This window comes from Alligator sinensis, unplaced genomic scaffold, assembly GCF_000455745.1.
Source record: "Alligator sinensis unplaced genomic scaffold, ASM45574v1 scaffold1059_1, whole genome shotgun sequence".
In the NCBI taxonomy this organism is placed as follows: Eukaryota; Metazoa; Chordata; order Crocodylia; family Alligatoridae; genus Alligator; species Alligator sinensis.
The window spans coordinates 108,257-127,371 of record NW_005842103.1 but is presented as its reverse complement, the minus strand read 5'-3'; the positions used below and the strand labels follow the sequence as shown (position 1 = coordinate 127,371).

Sequence of the window (19,115 nt, the reverse complement as noted above, 5' to 3'; positions counted from 1 at the left end):
TTTGTGTACCCAACCATTCATTCCTGCCTGTGGCAGGGGGTCAGGCTAGATGATCTGTTCAGGTCCCTCCTGACCCTAGCTACTATGAAACTATGTACGTAAGCCCTTAACAGACTCTGATGTGCCTGCAGAATCACTGAAGTGAATCACCCTGATGTGCCCCTCTCAGATTTTCATTGTTCAGCCAATGATCTATTTCCTCCTTCTCAAACTCCAGGATTGTTTATATCTCCTGTGTTCTGTCAATAAAGTAGTGCCTCCATAATTGTACCATGCCAGTCCTACCCTGAGTTCAACAGATCTGGCTGGTTAGAGCAAGGGTGGCCAAAATACAGCCCATGGGCTGGATCTGGCCCTCCAGCTAATTGGATCCAGCCTGCAACAGGTGCCCACCAATTCATTGCATCTGGCCCATGTTGCTCCTCATGAGGTTGAGCCCTGCCTGGGGCAGACTGTGCCGTACTCCCACCTGCCCCTGGCCAGCGCGCACAGCTTCCCAGTAGGGCTGCTCTTGGTGCAGCTGCCAGGGTACTGCTTGGCTTCCTCTTCCTACCCCTGCTATGATGCTCCGGGCAGCAGGCAATGCAGAGAAGCTGTGGGGATGCGTGCTGGGCAGCAGGTGCCCTGCCAAGTCGGGGTGGGAGGGAAACTTAAGCTAGGCAGTTTCCACTCTACTCAAAAAAGCATAAATCAAAAAATATTTTTTGAAATAAAATTAAAATTTGTTATAATAGATGTTTGACTTTTTTAGTACATGATTTTTTTTTATTTATAATTTATTAAAATTATATCTTGTGATAGATTTTGTGTGCAGCCCGCTACAGCTTGCCACAACTCGTTTAGCAGCTCTCCAGCCGAAATAATTGCCCACCCCTGGTTTAGAGTAATTTTTCCTAGATTTTAGATACCCTATTTCTGTTGCTAATGAGACCATTTCATCTGATGTGGAGATTATTAGGTGTTAGTTAGACATTAGTATATTAGTCTAACTAACCCATGTCTGTAGAAAGGCAAAGCTGTGATTTGGGTCATAAGATCCCAGCTGGTTTCCGAGACTCTTAGAAAATGCAGGGAAAATGTATGCATTCCTAAAAGTCCTGTTTCTCTCACATGGTGTTGGAGAAAATGTACCTGTTCCTATATCGTTCTTCCCAGTGGGCACTTCTTAAAAAATATTAATGAGGACAGTTTCTCTTATGGTTCAGAGAATGCGAGAGAGTTTCCATGACCAGACATCTTCTGTCTGAGGATGCAAGTGCCAGGGGTGAGACTCAATAGGTTGTTTACTTTTGCTGCTAAGATGTTTCTAGGCTATGCTATACCTGATGAGGGGAGGGTGCTCCTGCATGGTGGAGGTTGGAGCGTGGCATCTGTATTGAGTTGCATGTCCTGAGTCTGTGTTTCTGTCTTGGACCAGCATTCTATCCCTGCAGTGGAGCTTCGCCAGCCGTTCTTCCCCACTCATATGGGTCCTATGAAGCTTCGGCAATTTCATCGCCCTCCATTGAAAAAATACTCCTTTGGGGCCTTGTCCCAGCCAGGACCCCATGCTGTGCAACCACTGCTAAAACATATTAAGAAGAAAGCCAAGGTAAAGCCAAGGTAAATCAAGATCCTACCATGGCAGATATTTGGCTGCTTGTTTCCCTGATGGCATCCCTTGCCCCACACACAGATGAGAGAGCAGGAACGGCAGGCTTCAGGAGGCGGCGAGATGTTTTTCATGCGCACGCCTCAGGACCTGACTGGCAAGGATGGTGACCTCATTCTGGCTGAGTACAGTGAGGAAAATGCCCCTTTAATGATGCAGGTTGGCATGGCAACAAAGATAAAGAATTACTACAAACGGGTGAGTACAAAGTTTATTGTCCAGGCACTGTTTCCTGTCTGTTGTTAGGTGCTGACTGCACCTGCTTTGCTTCTTACAGAAACCTGGCAAGGATCCTGGAGCCCCAGACTGCAAATATGGAGAGACTGTTTACTGTCACACATCTCCCTTCCTGGGATCCCTGCACCCAGGCCAGTTACTGCAGGTGAGGGAGAGGGGGGAAGGTCTTGATCTTTCTGGATCCACCAACCAGCTGTAGAGGGTGGCAAGGCTCTGGAATGGAAATCTCCCTTCTTTCAGTCCATTTGTCCCTAGGTTGGAAAGGCCCTTGGGAAGTCATGTAGTCTGTCCCGTGTCGTCGTCCCCCCCCCCTTTGCCCCAAGGAAGGATCAACACTACCTAGGCAGTTTCTAACCTGTTCTTAACTTCCAACATGGAGATTCTGCCACCTCCATGGGTGTGAGCTACTCTAGTCCTTCACTGTACTTGCTTTCTTAATGTGCTTAACTGTTTTAGTGTATGAGAGGTTGGGGTGAGTGTGCTGTAGTTCTCTTTGGATAAATGGTTGCCTGCCTGTAAATGCAGGAGACTGGACTCAGTGGCCCAGGAGACTCCCATCTCTCTGGTCTTATTTTCCTAAGCTAAATTACTGTCACTTTCATCCACATTCCATCAACTGAGCTTAAAAATGGGAAGACCTACCAGATGCCAGTTATTGCAAGAGAGGGACTCATCCCCATCTGCTGGTTAACTGGGCTAGAAGTTGTCATTGAGAAAATTGTGGTTGCAGTAGGATGAGGAAAGATTGGAGAGTCTTGGACCCCAGTACTGTAGTAAGAACCACCTGGTGATGAAACTTGTGACAAATTGTATCGTTGACACATCTGGTTCTGGCTAACATGTTGACTGGTTTTGCTGTAGCAGCACTGTGGGCCTGCAGTGTATGATACCAAGAAGCAAAGTTGGCAAAAGATCTGGGCAGGGATGCAAGATGCAGGCATGCAGATTTTAAACCATGATTCCCTGGTCCAATAGTTAATCCATGTGCTGTTTTCCAAATAAATCCCCCTACCTAGTCCATTCCCTAGATCTTTCTCCAACTTGATGCCTGCATCACACTTCTCCCTCTCCAGGCAGATGCGCAGCTCATTCAGAAGACAAACATTTGTATACAAGTAGCAGACCTAGGCAGTTGGCTCTCTATGGGCAAGTAGGCCTTCAGGAAGCAAATGGGGAAATAAGAGTGGCTTGTGAGGGTCCCAATCCACGCAAGGGTAAGGTTTGGAGAAGTCTAACAAGTGAAGTGACAAAACGGGTGTTGTAGGTAGAGATGTTGGGTGGGAAGGGGAGTGGTGGTATATAAAGGTAAATAGGGAAGGGGTTCAGCTTGCTTTCGGTATCTTCATGACACCGAGTCTGTTCCCATCTGTCTTCCCCTTGAGCTTTTTTCTCTATGCAGTCTTACTTCCTCAGTATCTGAGTATGATGTTCTGTCCTCGCTTCTCACTGGAACTTCTCCACTTTCAAGCTTTGCACTGACCTGTCTCATCCCCAAGCTTGGAATCATCTTCCTTTTCTGCCTGCCAAGTGCCCTTTCTGTTACTGCTTCAAAATTCCTCCCCGAAGCCCAGTCTAAGGAATTCTTTGCATTTTGTTTTCGGATCTTCCCTTATCTTAATTATTGTCCCATGTCTTTGCCCTGAAGCAGGGCACACGTCTCCTTCTTGTACATGTTTATATATCATGGATTTAATGTTTATGGGGACTATAAGGATGACTATCTTGCTGATCCTTTTTCAAGACTTTTGTTTGTTGCAAAATCTCTGATTGATGCCTGATTTTCAAACTTTGGTTTATTTCTTTGTTAGGCATTTGAAAACAACCTCTTCCGGGCTCCTATCTATCTGCATAAGATGCCAGAAACTGATTTCCTCATAATTCGGACCCGACAAGGCTATTACGTTCGGGAGCTGGTGGACATCTTTGTTGTTGGTCAGGAGTGCCCTCTTTTTGAAGTTCCAGGTCCTAACTCTAAACGGGCTAATACACACATCAGAGATTTTCTTCAGGTATGTGCTATATGTGTCATTTCAGTAAGCAATCCTCAGAGAAAGTGCGCGAGGTGGGCATGGGCTTATTAGGACAGCCCTGCACTGTGGTGCTCATTGTCTGTGCTATGCCTGTGTGAGAACACAGTATAAAAGACACTTTAGTTAAGTCATTTTATTTAATCCATTACCTATCAAGTTCTTATGGCTCTTTACATTCTTGTTCTTTAGGTAAAGTTCAGCTTGGGAGACTTATTATCAACATGAGTTTTAAATCCCACTTTGGCTAATTGGCAGGGGGGAAAAAAGCAAGAAATTATATAATGCAAAATAAATATGGTTATTTGGTTATTTCCAGACTCTGGAATGGAATAGACTCCCAGCGGGGGTGGTGCAGGCACCTACCTTGGAGATCTTCAGAAGGAGGCTGGATGCATACCTTGCTGGGATTATTTTGGCTACACGTGCATCAGCTGATTGGGACTCCTCTGTGTGCTTGAGGCTGGGAGCACTCATCAGCTGACTGCTGCTCCCAGCTTTCAGGACACAGCGGAGTCAAGGGCTTCAGTGTGGTTCCCAGCCTCAGGGGCACAATCAGCTGCCTCTCCCAGCCTCCAGGGTATATTGTAGCCTGGAAGTGCATATCTGCACTCCAGCCTTAGGCATATTTGAACCTGTAACCCGTATGGGAAGTTTAGGTTAGATGAGAGGCAAAACTTTCTCACTAGGAGGGTGGTGATGCACTGGAATGGGCTACCTAGAGAGGTGGTAGAATCTCCATCCTTGCAGGCATTTAAGGCCTGGGTAGACAAAGCCCTGGCTGGGATGATCTAGTTAGGGTCAGTCCTGCTTTGAGCAAGCAGTTGGATTAGATGTGATCTCCTGAGGTCCCTTCCAACCTTAATTTTCTGTGATTCTGTGTACTTGGAGACCTGCTGTGCCGTAGTGGCTGGGAGTAGCAGCTGATCAGAACTCCCAGCTTTGGGAGCGCATCAGAGTCGAGTGCTCCAGTGCACTGGGAATGGCAGCCAGCTGATCTGTGCTCCCAGCCTTGGGACCTCATCAGAGCCCTTATCTCTGATGTGTTCCCGAGGCTGGGAGTGGAGGGATCAGGGGCACAAGCAGCTGCTGCTTGCTTGGTGCAGTGGGGCAGCTTGGGACCATGATGACAGCATGGCACAGTTTAGCTCTGATCCCACAATCACACTTCCTGCCATGCACATGTAGCATGGCAGGAAGCGCAATTGTTGGAATTGCCTATTGGATCCCTTGGTGCCTTTAACTGAATGTCTGCTGGGACTTACATGTCCATATATATTGTGTGCTTTCTGAGTTTGGGCAGGTCATGTTAAGGTATTTCCAAAATGATATGGCTTATCACCTGTTCTGTTGTGGTATTGGACAGAGTATTCAGGATATCTGGTAGTTCGGGTTCTGTTTAACAATCTGCTTATGCAAGTTTCTTTCCATTGCCGCTTCCCCGCCCCCCCCCTTGTGGCATACCTTTTGGTTAGCTTTGCATACCTCTGCTTTCTGTAAACTGATTTTTGTCAGTACTGTCAGCGTAAATGTCCCACAGAAGGTTCCTTATAATTTAGATAGTGCTTACATATAACCTCCTTATGCTTTTGATGTGTTTTTTATTCTAGTAATTCATTATGAAGAAACATAAATGTTTGTCAATGCCAGTAAGATGTAACAGTTTCGTAGTTTCTTAGTAGTTTCATAGTAGCTAGGGTCAGGAGGGACCCGAACAGATCATCTAGCCTGACCCCCATTATTTATTAGGCGAGATGATAATATCTGTCTCTTGCCTTATATCTTAAGCTGTCTCTACTGGTATCAGTGTGCCATGCCTCTCACTGGATCCTGAACATTTTGCCTGGATTTCCTTTCAAAAAATGTTCAGTTTGCAACAGCTGCTCAATATGTAAATTGAGCATATCACCTTTTTAAATAAATAACTCCATTATACCTGTTTGTTAATTGGGGTTCTTTTGTTGATTATGTTTCTAACACACACACCATCAGTTGAACTATTTTCAATACTTATCAGGTTACTCCAGCAGGAAAGCTTTCTTAAATTTCAGGCGGTTATTATATTGGCTTTTTATTATATTGGCTTTTTATTTTATGTAGAATTAACACCTATCGCATTTGATACCTTTTAATGTACTACGTATCTTGTATTATAATGTACTACGTATCTCCTTGTATTATAAAGTGCTTAGTATACTAATTAGAAAAGGTAAGAAGTTACTTCATCATCAGATAACAGTATCTTGTTATGTTTTCTCGCTTGTTGTTGCTATTGCATAACCATAAACTTCCTGTGGAATGCAGAGGCAAGGATTTCTTAGGGTGATATCTTTTAATGATCTTTTCTTATCACTCTAATAAATCCTTGCCTCTTCCATCATTTCTGCACCTGACTACAACATCACTCTTATACCATCTGGGACACGGAAGCATCTTTGCCTGATTAATTTGACAAACACTTTGGAAGCCCAGATTTGAATATAACCTGTAATTGCAGGTGTATATGCTGTCAACTGCACAAACAAGATTACAGTTAAAGAATACTAGTATTGCAAGGGGCAGCACATGGAAGCTGAGAGTCCAGGATTTAGCCACCTTGTGTGTGTACAGTATAATGAAGTGTTTAGATCCATGCTTTGAACACATACATTTTTTTCTATTTGACACCTTTGTCATTTGGTGCTCACGAACTTCAGAGCTCATTTAATGAGCAATAAATCAATATTTTGTTTTAATCTTTTTTCAGTGCACGGCCTCTTAGCATATTTAATGAATACTATTCAAATCCCTCACTGAAAACAACATTTTTCATTGCCTCTTGATCTCTTCTTTGGTCCTTCTTGTTAAGTTTGAGTGTCATAAATATTGATGAATTTATTTTCATAATACCCCTGGAATGTGAAGACGTTTTGTATCCCCATTTTACAAAAGGGGAATTGAAGAGAATAAGGTAAAACATTTCCATTAATTTTTGGTGTCTTTTACAGTGTGTAAGAACTGTTTTGTTTTTTTTTTGTTTTTTTTCTTTGAGTAGTTAGCAGTTGATACATTCATAGCACAGCTTCCATTGACTTCTGTGCTATTAGTGATGGCTAAGGACTTCTGTAAATCAGGTGCCAGCATATCAGATTGAGCAAGAGGAAATCAGGAGCGTATGGATAATGACCAGATGTGAGAGAAACTTGTAGCAGAGGCAGGGATAGAATCCAGTTCTTTGGGACCATCTATACTTTTCCTAGAGCCTGATGAAGGGCCTTTGAGCTCGAAAGCTTGCAGAAAAGGATAATTTTTTTGCGATTTCCCAGTTGGTCTAATAAAAGGTATCATTTTGGAACCAAGAGTTCTAGACTTTTGTAGTTCTTTGGGACAGCATTCATATGCTTTACCCAGGAAACTACTTTACAGACAGTAGCCTTGTTAACTGCAAACCTGATTCATCTTCAGAGTGCACTCCCATCCTAGGTAGTGAATGAAACAAAAGACTTGTAGGAAAAAATATAGCATGTGCTTATATAATTGCTGCATATCACCGCATGGGTACAAAAGGGCCAGATCAAGGCAGCAAAGGTAATATTAATTCTTGCATTTTTGAGTTTATGAATGCATGACTTTGCTGCATTAAGAAACATTCAAGTTGCAATATTTGTGACTAATATCCCAGATGTTTAAAAGAACAGGAATTGTTTTTTCCTTGCATGCTTCATTAGCAAGATAGAACCTTTAGATTGACAGTTTGACATTTGCTAATGGAGCAGCTGATTGCAGTAGCTGGATTGTGGTCCAACAGTTATGCTGAGCATGAGGCGTAAGCTTTGCCAGTGGGTTTCACTGATATTTTTGACCCAGTGCTACCAGGAAAAGATCTGTACTGGTTAGAGGTGCTTCTCCCTTACAGCCTGCTTTGGTTCTGTGTCTCTTCAGCTGTTCCCCATGCACCCTGTTTTATTCCTAGACTCTCCCTCTCTGAGCCTCTGTTTCAAGCCTCCCACCTTCTGTTGTTATCTGTCTTTTTTCCCATTATGTCCCAAACTGTCTCCCAGTATTGACACTTTCTCTTTCCCAGTTCTTCCTTCTGTGATCCGTGCACTTCATTTGAGTCGTGTTGCTTTTTTCCTTCCAGGTGCTGGGAGCTAGCAAGACTGGCTGGCATTGATAGATGAGATTTGTGCCAGCACCACACAATGGAGAAATAGCTGCTAGAAAGTTCTGCTCAATTCCTGCAGTTATGGATTAGGTGTGCTTCAATGCGGGCAGTCTTCTTAGGGAATTTAGCTGTTAGACTAACAAGTCCCTACTTGGCATGTGTAAACTGATTGTTTTCAAAGGCTTATACTTTGCCCAAATTTGGGTGCCTCTTCATGGGAAGAGCAAAAACTTACCATATTTACCTAAGACACCCCCCCCCCTCCAATGATTAGGATTCTGTACATACAAAATTTATAAATTTGTTCTAATTTTCCATCAACAGAATCTAAATCCTAGATTCATAGATTGTAAGGGGCTGGAAGGGACCTTGCAAGATCATTGGGTCCAGTCCTTGTGCGCTAGGCAGAAAGAAAACTGGGGGCAGGTGATTATTAAAGGGTCATTTTAAATTTGTCCCTATTACTACTACAGCAGGGAAAGCAGTGGTAGAGGGGGATAGGAGGAGCGATAGGGGGATAGTGTGGAGGATAAAGGGGGAAGGGCAGGCAGCTTGCCCCTGCCCCCCTTCTTCTCAACTCCTCTCCCATGCCACTTCTGCCCCCTGCAGCCTCAGGCCTCCTTGAAGCCCCCATTTCACTTGGCCCTAGAGCCACTGCCCCTCCTCCCGGTTACCACTTACTTTGCTGTGGTGCTGGCAGGCTCCATCCCCATGGGTTGGGGGCTTGAAGCTGTGGTGTGGGAGAGGCAGGATTAAGCATACATGGTTAAAATTTTGGCAAAGCAGACAAAAATGGGTTTTTACAGGAAATTTCAGGAAGTCTAAAAGAAAACAGTGCTAGCACTATCTGTAATAAAATTAAGCAAGCTGTTTCTTCACTACATAAATCATACCAGGATTTTTTTGGCTTGGTTTTCTAGGTTTTCATTTATCGCTTGTTCTGGAAGAGCAGAGACCGGCCTCGGAGAATTCGCATGGAAGATATCAAAAAGGCATTTCCTTCTCACTCTGAGAGCAGCATTCGAAAGCGATTGAAACTCTGTGCTGACTTCAAACGTACAGGTAATTTAGAGAATTGCATGTAGAGAACTATTTGCCCATCAGGGTCACCTTCTCTGTCTGCTGTTCCCTTTTCTCTTCCAGGAAACCGTGGAAAGTCAACCTCTTTCTAGAAGGATACTCTATTTATATACTCTCATTTGCTTAAAATGTGAATTATGGAACATCTGCCATGTGAGGACAGGCTGAAAAGGGCTTGATTTCTTCAGCCTGGGAGATGACAGAGAGGGGATATGATACAATCATGAACTATGGGAATAAGGAAGTAATATTACTGTGCCTCACAATACACGTACTAGGAATTACCTGGTGAATAAATCCAGCAGTAGGTTTAGACCACACAAGCCAAAGTACCTTTTTATGTAATGCATAATTAATATGTAGAACTTTGCCATACAATGCTAATAGCATAACCCAGGGGTTGTCAACTGGGGCACGTGTACCCCTGGGGGCACTTGGGAAGGCCCCAGGGAGTACACGGAGGAGGTGCAGAGAAGCGGGAGCACTTGGGAAGCAGTGGCGTCCGCTGCTGCCGGAGGCTCCAAGGGTTACGCTGCAGTGGTGGTATACAGCAGCATGTGCCACTGCTTCCTGAGTACTCCCGTTACACACACCTCCATGGCGTACTCCCTGGTCCCTTCCACTCTGGAGAAGCGGGGGTACTCAGCCGTCGGCACCATGCTTCCCCCCCATATTAAAAAAGGTTGAAAACCCCTGGCATAACCCATCTCAAAAAAGGATTAGACATGTTTAAGGAAAAGACGAATCCAAACACAAATGCAGAAGGGGAAATATAACTGGCTCAATGGCGGCACTGCTGAGAAGGGTTAGAAGTTTTGGTGGAGGTGATTGTGCCATTTCATGGAGCCACTGGTTAGGCTTCACCCAGAGTATTGTATACAGTTTTGGGCTGTGGAGAGGGTGAAGTGGGTAGATAACAAAAATGATCAGGAACTTGGGAGGCAAGCTTTATGAGGAGAGGTTGAGAAAATCGGGTATGTTCGGCTTGGGGAAAAGGCAAGTAAGTGTGGGGGGGCACAATGGCAGTCTTCAAATATCTGAAAAGCTGCAGTCAAAAACGGAGTACATATTATTTGCTGCAGGATGCAAAACAATGTTTTTTTTAGTGCAGCAAAATAAATTTAGATTAGATAGCAGGAGAAATATCCTTACTGTTAGAACAGTGGGGCAGTGGGACAGACTGCCCTGGGAAGTTGTGGAATCTTCTTCCTTGGAGGCTGGATCAGCATTGTATCAGCATTGCTCAGGGATGATTCCTATGTTTGTGCAGGGGATTGAACCGGGTAACCCTTAAGGTTCTTTCCAGCCCTATGATTCTATGGCGGATTGGTTCCTTGGGGCCATTAAACATGGCAGTTAGGATCTGCATCTGGTCAGAAAGAAAGCAGGTGAGCATCATATCTAAGGGACTCCAGGTGAATCCATTCCATTCCAGCTGTTAATTCCTGTGGCCCTCTGTTAACTGCTTTGTTTATTCCTATTGACATCTTCATCCCACCTTTTTGTCTCTTAGTGGTGTCCCCTTTCCTTTTGCATTTAAGTTCCTCCCTATTTTAAACCTTTTTCTTTCAGTCAGTCCATTCATAGTATCTGACCAAGTAGGCTATGAGGCAGGATGAGGCTCTAAGGTACCGCTTGCTCTGCTTTCTGCTTGGTGCTGGGAGAAGTTCTTGCTGTGTTAGAGGCATAGTATATCTTAACATTAAGTGCAGGTTCTGGCAGTCCAAGTCAGACACATACCATGCAAGAAATTACACTACTTTTGTTCTTTCACCTTGTAGGGGGTGAGTTCTAACTTAGATGGCTGCCTGGAGGGGCCTGGCTGGTGAAAAGTAGGAGTGATGCCATTTGGATATAGCTCATGTATTGCTTGGGATGCTGTATAGAATGTGAAACTTCAATGTTGTGAGGAAGGAGTGGGGATAGGTCAGTGGTCTTTACCTAGGAAGTTTTGATCACAAAAGCAAAGGAAATGAAATGAAACAACCAACCTGACTCTCAACCTAATGATACACCTTGAAGGCAGTGGACTTGAATTTGTTCTGCCTGTGGTTGTTGCAGTTAGGTTCTGAGAATTGCAACGTAGCCAAGACTATGTCATCTGGCACCAGCAAAAATGTCCCCAGTGTTGGATCACTCTTTTTCAGGGATGGACTCAAATTGGTGGGTGTTGAAACCAGACTTCAGATTACCAACAGAGGAGGAGATCAGAGCAATGGTGTCACCGGAACAGTGTTGTGCCTATTACAGCATGATTTCAGCAGAGCAGCGACTGAAAGTGAGCATTGCTTGCAGGCAATATACCAGTGACTAGATAAGTTGCTGGCAAGTAGCCCTCTGATGAAGTCGGGGGGCCGCCTAGGCTGGGGCGAACTTTGCCAGGCAGTAGAGCATAGCATTTGAGAAACACCTAGTGTTAGATTCCTATTCTTTCCTGTTTCTTTAGCCTGTCCCTCAACTGATTTTCCTGAAGAATTACCCATTAGTGAGGAGAGAACCCAGAAATCACGAAAGAAGGTAGAGGCCTGCTTGCCCTTGCAGCTCTGTATACAGCTCGTTGGCTGGCATGTGATGAGGCAGGGCTTGCTCTGAAAGGAGTTGGTAATTTTTTGATATCAAGAGTGCAGTCTCTGTCTTCAGAGTTTGTTCAGATGCCAGTCAGTGTTTCAGCCTTTTAGTTCTTTTGTGGGGTGGTTCTTTGTCCATTGCATTCCCTGCATTCACACAGCAGAACCTGTGCCAAGGCACTGGCTGACTTTCTGCTAGAGAATTTTCAGGTTCACAATATTCTGCTTTCCCTGACCGTGCTGGCTTTTTTTAATAAAGTGGGTGGGGGATGTGATTTTTCTTTACAGGATGCGGGTTATGGAGAAAAATCCTTCTTTGCCCCAGAGGAAGAGAATGAAGAGGACTTTCAGATGAAGATTGATGATGAGGTACTGCCAAGGCAAACCATGGAAAGGCTTAGACACCTACCAATTTGTAAACATGTCTAGCAGTTTAAAAAAAAAAAAAAAGGCTGTTTCTGGTGAAGAACGGGTTTTTTTGGCCCGGGCTCAGTGTATCAATCAGTTATGTGCCATTTTTGGGAAAACAGACCTTTGCAACAGGTAATTCAGTCTTGGTTTCCTTGAATATTTTTATACAATCATAGAACAGTCAGGCTGGAAGGGCTCTCGGGTCATGTAGTCCAACCCCCTGCCCAAGGCAGTGCGTCATAGTTTCATAGTAGGTAGGGTCGGAAGGGACCTGAGCAGATCATCAAGTATGACCCCCTGCCGTGGCAGGAAAGAAACTGGGGTCAAACGACCCCAGCAAGGTGTCTGTCTAGCCTCCTTTTAAAGACCTCCAGGATCGGAGCGAGCACCACTTCCCTTGGAAGTTGGTTCCAGATCCTAGCCACCCTGGCAGTGAAGTAGTGCCTCCCGATGTCTAGCCTGAATCTACCCTCTGCCAGCTTGTGACCGTTATTCCTTGTCACTCCTGGGAGTGCTCGGGGGAACAGGGACCCCCCCAGTGCCTGCTGGTCCCCCCTGACTAGTTTGTAAATGGCCACTAGGTCCCCCCCAGCCTTCTCTTGTGGAGGCGGAACAGGTTCAGGTCCCGTAGCCTCTCCTCGTGGGGCCTGCCCTGTTGCCCCCTGATCGTGTGGGTGGCTCTCCTTTGACCCTCTCCATGTTGTCCATGTCCCTCCTGAAGTGCGGCGCCCAGAACTGGACGCAGTACTTCAACTGCGGCCTGACCAGTATCGAATAGAGGGGGAGGATCACCTCCTTGGACCTGCCTGAGGTGCATCTGTGGATACATGACAAGGTACAGTCGGCCTTCCTGACCATGTCCCCACATTGGCAGCCCATGTTCATTTTGGCATCAATAATGACTCCAAGATCCTTTTCTGCCTCTGCACTGAGGAAAAGGGAGTTCCCCAGCCTGCAGGTCTGCTGCTGGTTCTTCCTCCCCAGGTGCAGCACCTTGCACTTGTCAGTGTTTAAACCCATCCTGTTCTCATCCACCCACCCCTGTAACCTGTCTAGGTCCGATTGCAGTCTGTTCCTCCCTTCTAGCGTGCCCACATTCCCCCACATCTTGGTGTCACCTGTGAATTTGAACAGGGTGCTTTTTACCCCCTCGTCCAAGTCGCCAATGAAGACGTTGAACAGTGCAGGCCTGAGGACCGAGCCGTGGGAGACCCCACTGCCCACACCCTTCCAGTTCGAGTAGGACCCATCCACCACCACTCTCTGGGTGCAGCCCTCCAGCCAGTTAGTGACCCATTTGACTGTGTAGGTGTCGACACCACAGTCCCCTAGTTTTTTAATGAGAATGGGGTGAGAGCCAGTGTCGAAGGCCTTCCTAAAGTCCAGAAAGACTATGTCCGCTGCTACACCTGCGTCTAAGGATTTTGTGCCCTGATTGTAGAAGGCCACCAGGTTGGTCTGACAAGACCTGCCTTGAATGAACCCATGTTGTTGTTCTTGTGTAACCATCATAATCATAGACCTGTGATTATCTAACCTCTTCTTAAACCTTGTGAGTAACCTTTGCCTGCAGACACCATGCACAGTACCCCACTCATCAAAAAAGAACCCAATTGCCTTAACTTGGCAAAGGTAAAATAAACTGAGGAAGATACTACTAGCATTCTGCCCGCTACAAACTACTACTTGTCCTTGTAGAAGGGTATATCTTCCTCTGATGCAGAGGAAGGCAAAACCCTCCATGGTCCATGCCAGTAACACAGTGGGACAAAATTCCATTCTGATCCCAAATGTGAAACTGTGAGTTGTGGGGTGGTGTCTCCTAGTGGTCAAAACTTCACTATCTAGTTGTTGATAGCTAGGGCTGTTCCTGGAGATCTGTCTAGCCAGAGACCATCAGAACTATGCTTACTCTCCAGGGACACTGCTAGTGTACAGGTTTGTGGTCAGATATAGGTCTGGGGCAGTCTCTCCTCAGTGACCAGACTGGTGTAGGCTTGGGAGGAGTGGGGAAGATCAGAAGGAAAGCACCATGGAAAGAGGTTGTGGAAAAGTTGGAGTTTTGGGATATGGAGAACAGACCACATGGGGCTTGCTCAACACTTAATTACCAGGATGAAGGGAGGCTTAGAAATATGCAAGGTGAAAATGGTGGCTCGATGGGATTCTGGTATTGTCTGAGAGAGCCTGATGCAGGCATCAGGGTGAGTTTGATGGGACATGACCGCAGGTGTGGTATTGAGGTTGGCCAGTGCAGCAGGAGGAGAACCAGGAGTCTGGTGGAACCAGACGGTCTCGTTTGCCCAGGGACATCTCGGGAGGGTGGTAAAGAGCTGGGAGGAACTGGCAGAGGTGGTGATACAGGTGTGGAGTGTTCAGCATGTCGGGGAATGCTGGTGCATCTGTTCATTACACATTGTATGATCCCAGGTCTTTCTGCTGTCAGCGAGGACAGCTCAGATGTGCTTCGTTGATTGTCGGTCTTGTCTGTAAAACTCTGTAACTTATACTAGAAAACTTTATTAAGACTGTTTAATTTGCTTGAGTCTTTCGTGGGACCAAAATTGAAAAGGACCGGGGTCTCTTTCTCCGAAGTGGCAGAGGCATGATGTCATGGTCTTCTCCTTTCTGGCAGGTGCGCACGGCTCCTTGGAACACCACACGAGCCTTCATTGCTGCGATGAAGGGGAAGTGTCTTTTGGAAGTGACTGGGGTAGCAGATCCTACAGGGTGTGGTGAAGGATTCTCTTACGTAAAGATCCCAAACAAGCCAACCCAACAGAAGGTAAATCTATGCCCAAGGCTGGAGTGGGACTGGAAAGGGTAGCTGGAAACCTAGGCCAATTGTGCTTGGGTAGAGAGATGATGTCAGGGTATAAGTACAGGAAATGCTGGCACGTGGGGAGATTCACAGCAGTGTTCTTCTTGGAGCAGGATGATAAGGAGCCACAACCAGTGAAGAAGACAGTGACAGGGACAGATGCTGATCTCCGGCGTCTTTCTCTCAAAAATGCCAAACAGCTCTTGCGTAAATTTGGAGTTCCTGAAGAAGAGGTGAGTGAACCTGCAATAGCTAATGTGTGAAGCTGGGATCAAGGGAGCGGAGGCCGGCCTTGCATACAGAAAGAGCTCCACTTTTCTGGCTGCAGATATTCCTTCCCTAGCCCCTGCATCTCCTGAAGCCCTTTCCATTCCGTCTTTGCCCAGATTAAGAAGCTGTCCCGTTGGGAAGTGATTGATGTGGTGCGCACAATGTCCACAGAGCAGGCTCGCTCAGGGGAGGGGCCTATGAGTAAATTTGCCCGTGGATCTCGGTTCTCAGTGGCAGAACATCAGGAGAGATACAAAGAGGAGTGTCAGCGTATCTTTGACTTGCAGAATAAGTAAGTTCTTATCAGTTGCTTGCAGCTTCTGGCCAGGAGCTCAGGATCCTTTCCTTTTGCTTATGTGCCGTATTGATAAGGACCTACCTAACTGGCGGCGGAAGTGGGCTATGCACTGGCTTTTTTAATCTTGCAGGTTCCTCTGCTTCCCCCCTGTGCCAATTGGCAGAAGGGTTCTGCTGCTCGCTGCTGATGGGCAGGGAGGTGAAAACTGTGGTTTTAAATTTGGTGGTGTTTTGCCTCCCAGCTGGTCAGCAACAAGCAGCAGGGCCTTTCATCCAGTCAGCAATGGTGGGGTGTGCGGGGGAAACTGCAGGATTAAAGGAAGTGCTGTGCGGCCCACTTCTGCTGTGCTTTTGGTGGTCCTTACTTATGGTCTTTGAATGCCTGAGACTGGCATGTTGCAAGATAAATGTTGATTCATCTGCATGAGCCCTGTTAACAAAGCACTCGGGAGGAGGGCTTGATTTTTTTTTTTTTTGGATGTATTCACGGTCACAAATCTTTTTGGGAAAGACCAGAAATGGCAGCCTCACAGTCCAGCCTGATGAGTGTTATGAGCAACACAGTGTTCCACAGAGCAGCGGCCTCTACGGGTCTATTTTCCTTCTTTCTAGGGTAGGGGTTTGATAATTCTTTGCCCTTTCTCTCTTCATGGCTACTACTAGGTTCCCATCCTGCTCTGTTACTGCTGCCTTCAGTGTTCACGCCTCCCATCCAAAGTCCTGGCTCAGGAGCCAGGATCAAATTGGGTGAGGGGAGGGCCACTGAGTTTGTGCTGCTTTGAGGGTAGGGGCTGCAGGATTGAGGGGGAAAATGAGTGACTATCATAAGGTATGGGTGTCTGTTTCAGTCCTTTGAATTCTGCCTCCTGTTTTGGGAGTGGGTAGGGGGTGCTGTTGTCAAACTGCTCTCACTTCTGGCACTGTTCTTGTGGGAAGAATTGTAGAGAAGTAGACTTTCAGAGGTCATCTAGCCAAGGTCATCCCTATCCAAACCTCCTGTACAAATCCATGCTCTAACTTATTAGCAAAACTCCAGTCACCCAGAGGGACTGTGGTGCCCAATGTCCTGCTGTGGCAAGGTTGTTAAAATTATGCTCGAGAGATCCAAGGAAGAGGGTCATGCCCCCTGCTACAGAGAAAGGCAAAACCTCTTACAGTCCATACCAGTCTGACAGGGGTTAAAATTCCTTCCTGACCCCAGATATGGCAGTTGGCCTGACCCTGAGTGGAAGGGCAAGACCTAGCCAGGAACCTCTGGCTTTGGTTCCAGCAGCAGCATTAGTACAGCCCATTCAAAATCCCCAGCCTTGGCTACAGCCAACCCTCAGTGCTTCTGAGGAAGCAGGGAAAAAACTCTGACCTGTAGAAGCAAAAAGGGGGAAAAAAGTTATTTCCTGGCACTCGGCTTGTATAGGGTGTGATCTACCCAGATTCCAAGTTCCTACTCCATAGTGCTGTCATCCAGCCAGGTATCACCCATGGCATGCGGTTAATGGCAAAGCCCTTGTGGCTTTTGAGGTAACTGACTCTGAAGCTATCTCCTGTTTCAGGGTTTTGGAATCAACTGAGATCTTATCAACAGACACGGATAGCAGCTCAGCTGAGGACAGTGACTTTGAGGAGATGGGAAAGAATATTGAGAATATGTTACAGAACAAGAAAACAAGTTCTCAGCTGTCCCGAGAGAGAGAGGAGCAAGAGAGGAAAGAGTTGCAGAGGATGCTTCTGGGAGAAGACAGCGGCAATGACAAGGAGAGGAGCAAAAAGGATAGGAGAGACAAAAAAGGATTGTGTGAGTAACTGCTATGAGGGGAGTGCATTTCGGAGGGTCTGTTGTGTTTGCTGGTGCGTGGGGTGGTGTGGAGCTTGGGTCTGGTCCTGTCCCCTGTCTCCGGCTGGGTGCTTCAAAGGAAGGTGTAAAAAGCTCATAATGATTCTGTAGTTACGCATATTTGGGGTGGTTCCTGACTAGCTGCAGGCAGTCAGTGATGATTAGCGTAGGACTTAGAGCTGGAAGAGATCTTTTGTGGTCCTTTTCTCACTGGCTTTTATAATCCTGTTTTTAGAAGAAAGTAGTCAAGCTTGGTCTGAGTCTGTTCAGGAATGCCTGGTGTTGCTTGTGCAAGGTCCTATTAGTCTTGCCTGCTTTCTCTAGGACTTTGTTTAGAAGTAGGATGGCATTTATCCATTCAAAGAAACTTATTTTAACTGGTTATAATACCCTGGAGACTTTCATAGCGCAGAGAATGTGTTGGCCATGTTTGATCATCCATATCTGTCATAAAGCCTGTGTTGTATCAGCACAGTCTTAGCACCTGCCCTGCACTGCTTCATTAGAAAACAGCATCCAGAATACATTCATGCTTGAGGGCTTTTCACACTGCAGGCTGGCACTGTACCTATGACACATCTCCTTCTGAACCACAAATATGCTTTCTAGCAGCAGAGTTTTTCAGATCAACATTGTTTTGCTCAGAACAGCTGTAACAACTTGGACACTGTTGGATCTGTTACAGATTGCTCTGCCAACACGGGCAGGGAACTCAGATTAAGAGTAAGGCACTCGTTTTTAATAACGAGAGTACTGAGCCACTGAAGCGTCTTACTAAAGGATATGTTGTAAAGATTTGCTGTCATTTAGTGTCTTTCTAGAAGACATCCAGTTTCTAAAGATGCTCTGTCTCAACCAGAAGTTAAGGGTTTGGGTGAAGGAAATCCTATGGTTTGTGTTTATGCAAGAGGTTAATGCTGTTAGGCCTTAAAAATGTAAATCCATGAAACATATGCTGCAGTTAACAGCAATGTAGTCCCATCAGTGCAAGTCTGTAGTGCTACCCACACTTCTCTCACACTTGACAATTAAGAGCACTGGTTGTGTTTTCATAGATTTCATAGACATTAGGGCTGGAAGGGACCTCGGAAGATCATTGAGTCCAGCCCCCTGCCCAAAGGGCAGGAAGTCAGCTGGGGTCACAGGATCCCAGCAAGATAAGCATCCAGTTTCATCTTGAAGGTGTTCAGTGAAGGCGCTTGAACCACCTCCGGTGGCAGGCTGGGCTCGGACAGAAAATAAATTCTTCCTTATGTCCAGCCTGAAACGATCTTGAAGTAGTTTGTGACCATTCGACTTCGTCATCCCTTGGGGCGCTCTGGTGAACAAGCGTTCCCCCAGATACTGGTGGTCCCCCCTGATAAACTTGTAGGTGGCCATCAGATCACCCCTGAGCCTGCGCTTTTCCAGGCTAAAGAGCCCCAGGGCTCTCAGCTTGTCATCGTAGGGTCTGCTTCCCTGACCTCTGAGCATGCGCGTGGCTCTTCTCTGGACTCTCTCAAGCTTCTCCACATCCTTTTTGAATTGTGGAGCCCAAAACTGGACACAGTACTCCAGCTGAGGCCTCACTAAGGCCGAGTACAGGGGGAGAATGACGTCCCGGGATTTGCTTGAGAAGCATCTATGGATGCAAGCCAGCGTTTTGGTCGCTTTACTAGCCGCCGCATTGCATTGCAGGCTCATGTTCATCTTGTGGTCAATGATGACCCCCAAGTCTCTTTCTTCCATAGTGCTAGCCAACATAGCACTGCTGAGCCTATAAGGATGCTGCGGGTTTTT

General features: G+C 46.2%; 1 protein-coding gene across 1 annotated transcript in view; it reads left to right on the top strand.

The window, feature by feature from the left end:
* Positions 1-19,115, top strand: part of TAF1 (TATA-box binding protein associated factor 1) — a 63,373-nt gene that overhangs the window by 21,502 nt on the left and 22,756 nt on the right. The window contains 11 exon segments of the mRNA XM_025205046.1: positions 1,418-1,591; positions 1,676-1,849; positions 1,929-2,033; positions 3,697-3,897; positions 8,980-9,121; positions 11,287-11,417; positions 11,995-12,075; positions 14,753-14,902; positions 15,049-15,171; positions 15,325-15,500; positions 17,056-17,297. Of these exon segments, the coding sequence (XP_025060831.1) occupies positions 1,418-1,591; positions 1,676-1,849; positions 1,929-2,033; positions 3,697-3,897; positions 8,980-9,121; positions 11,287-11,417; positions 11,995-12,075; positions 14,753-14,902; positions 15,049-15,171; positions 15,325-15,500; positions 17,056-17,297 (1,699 nt within the window).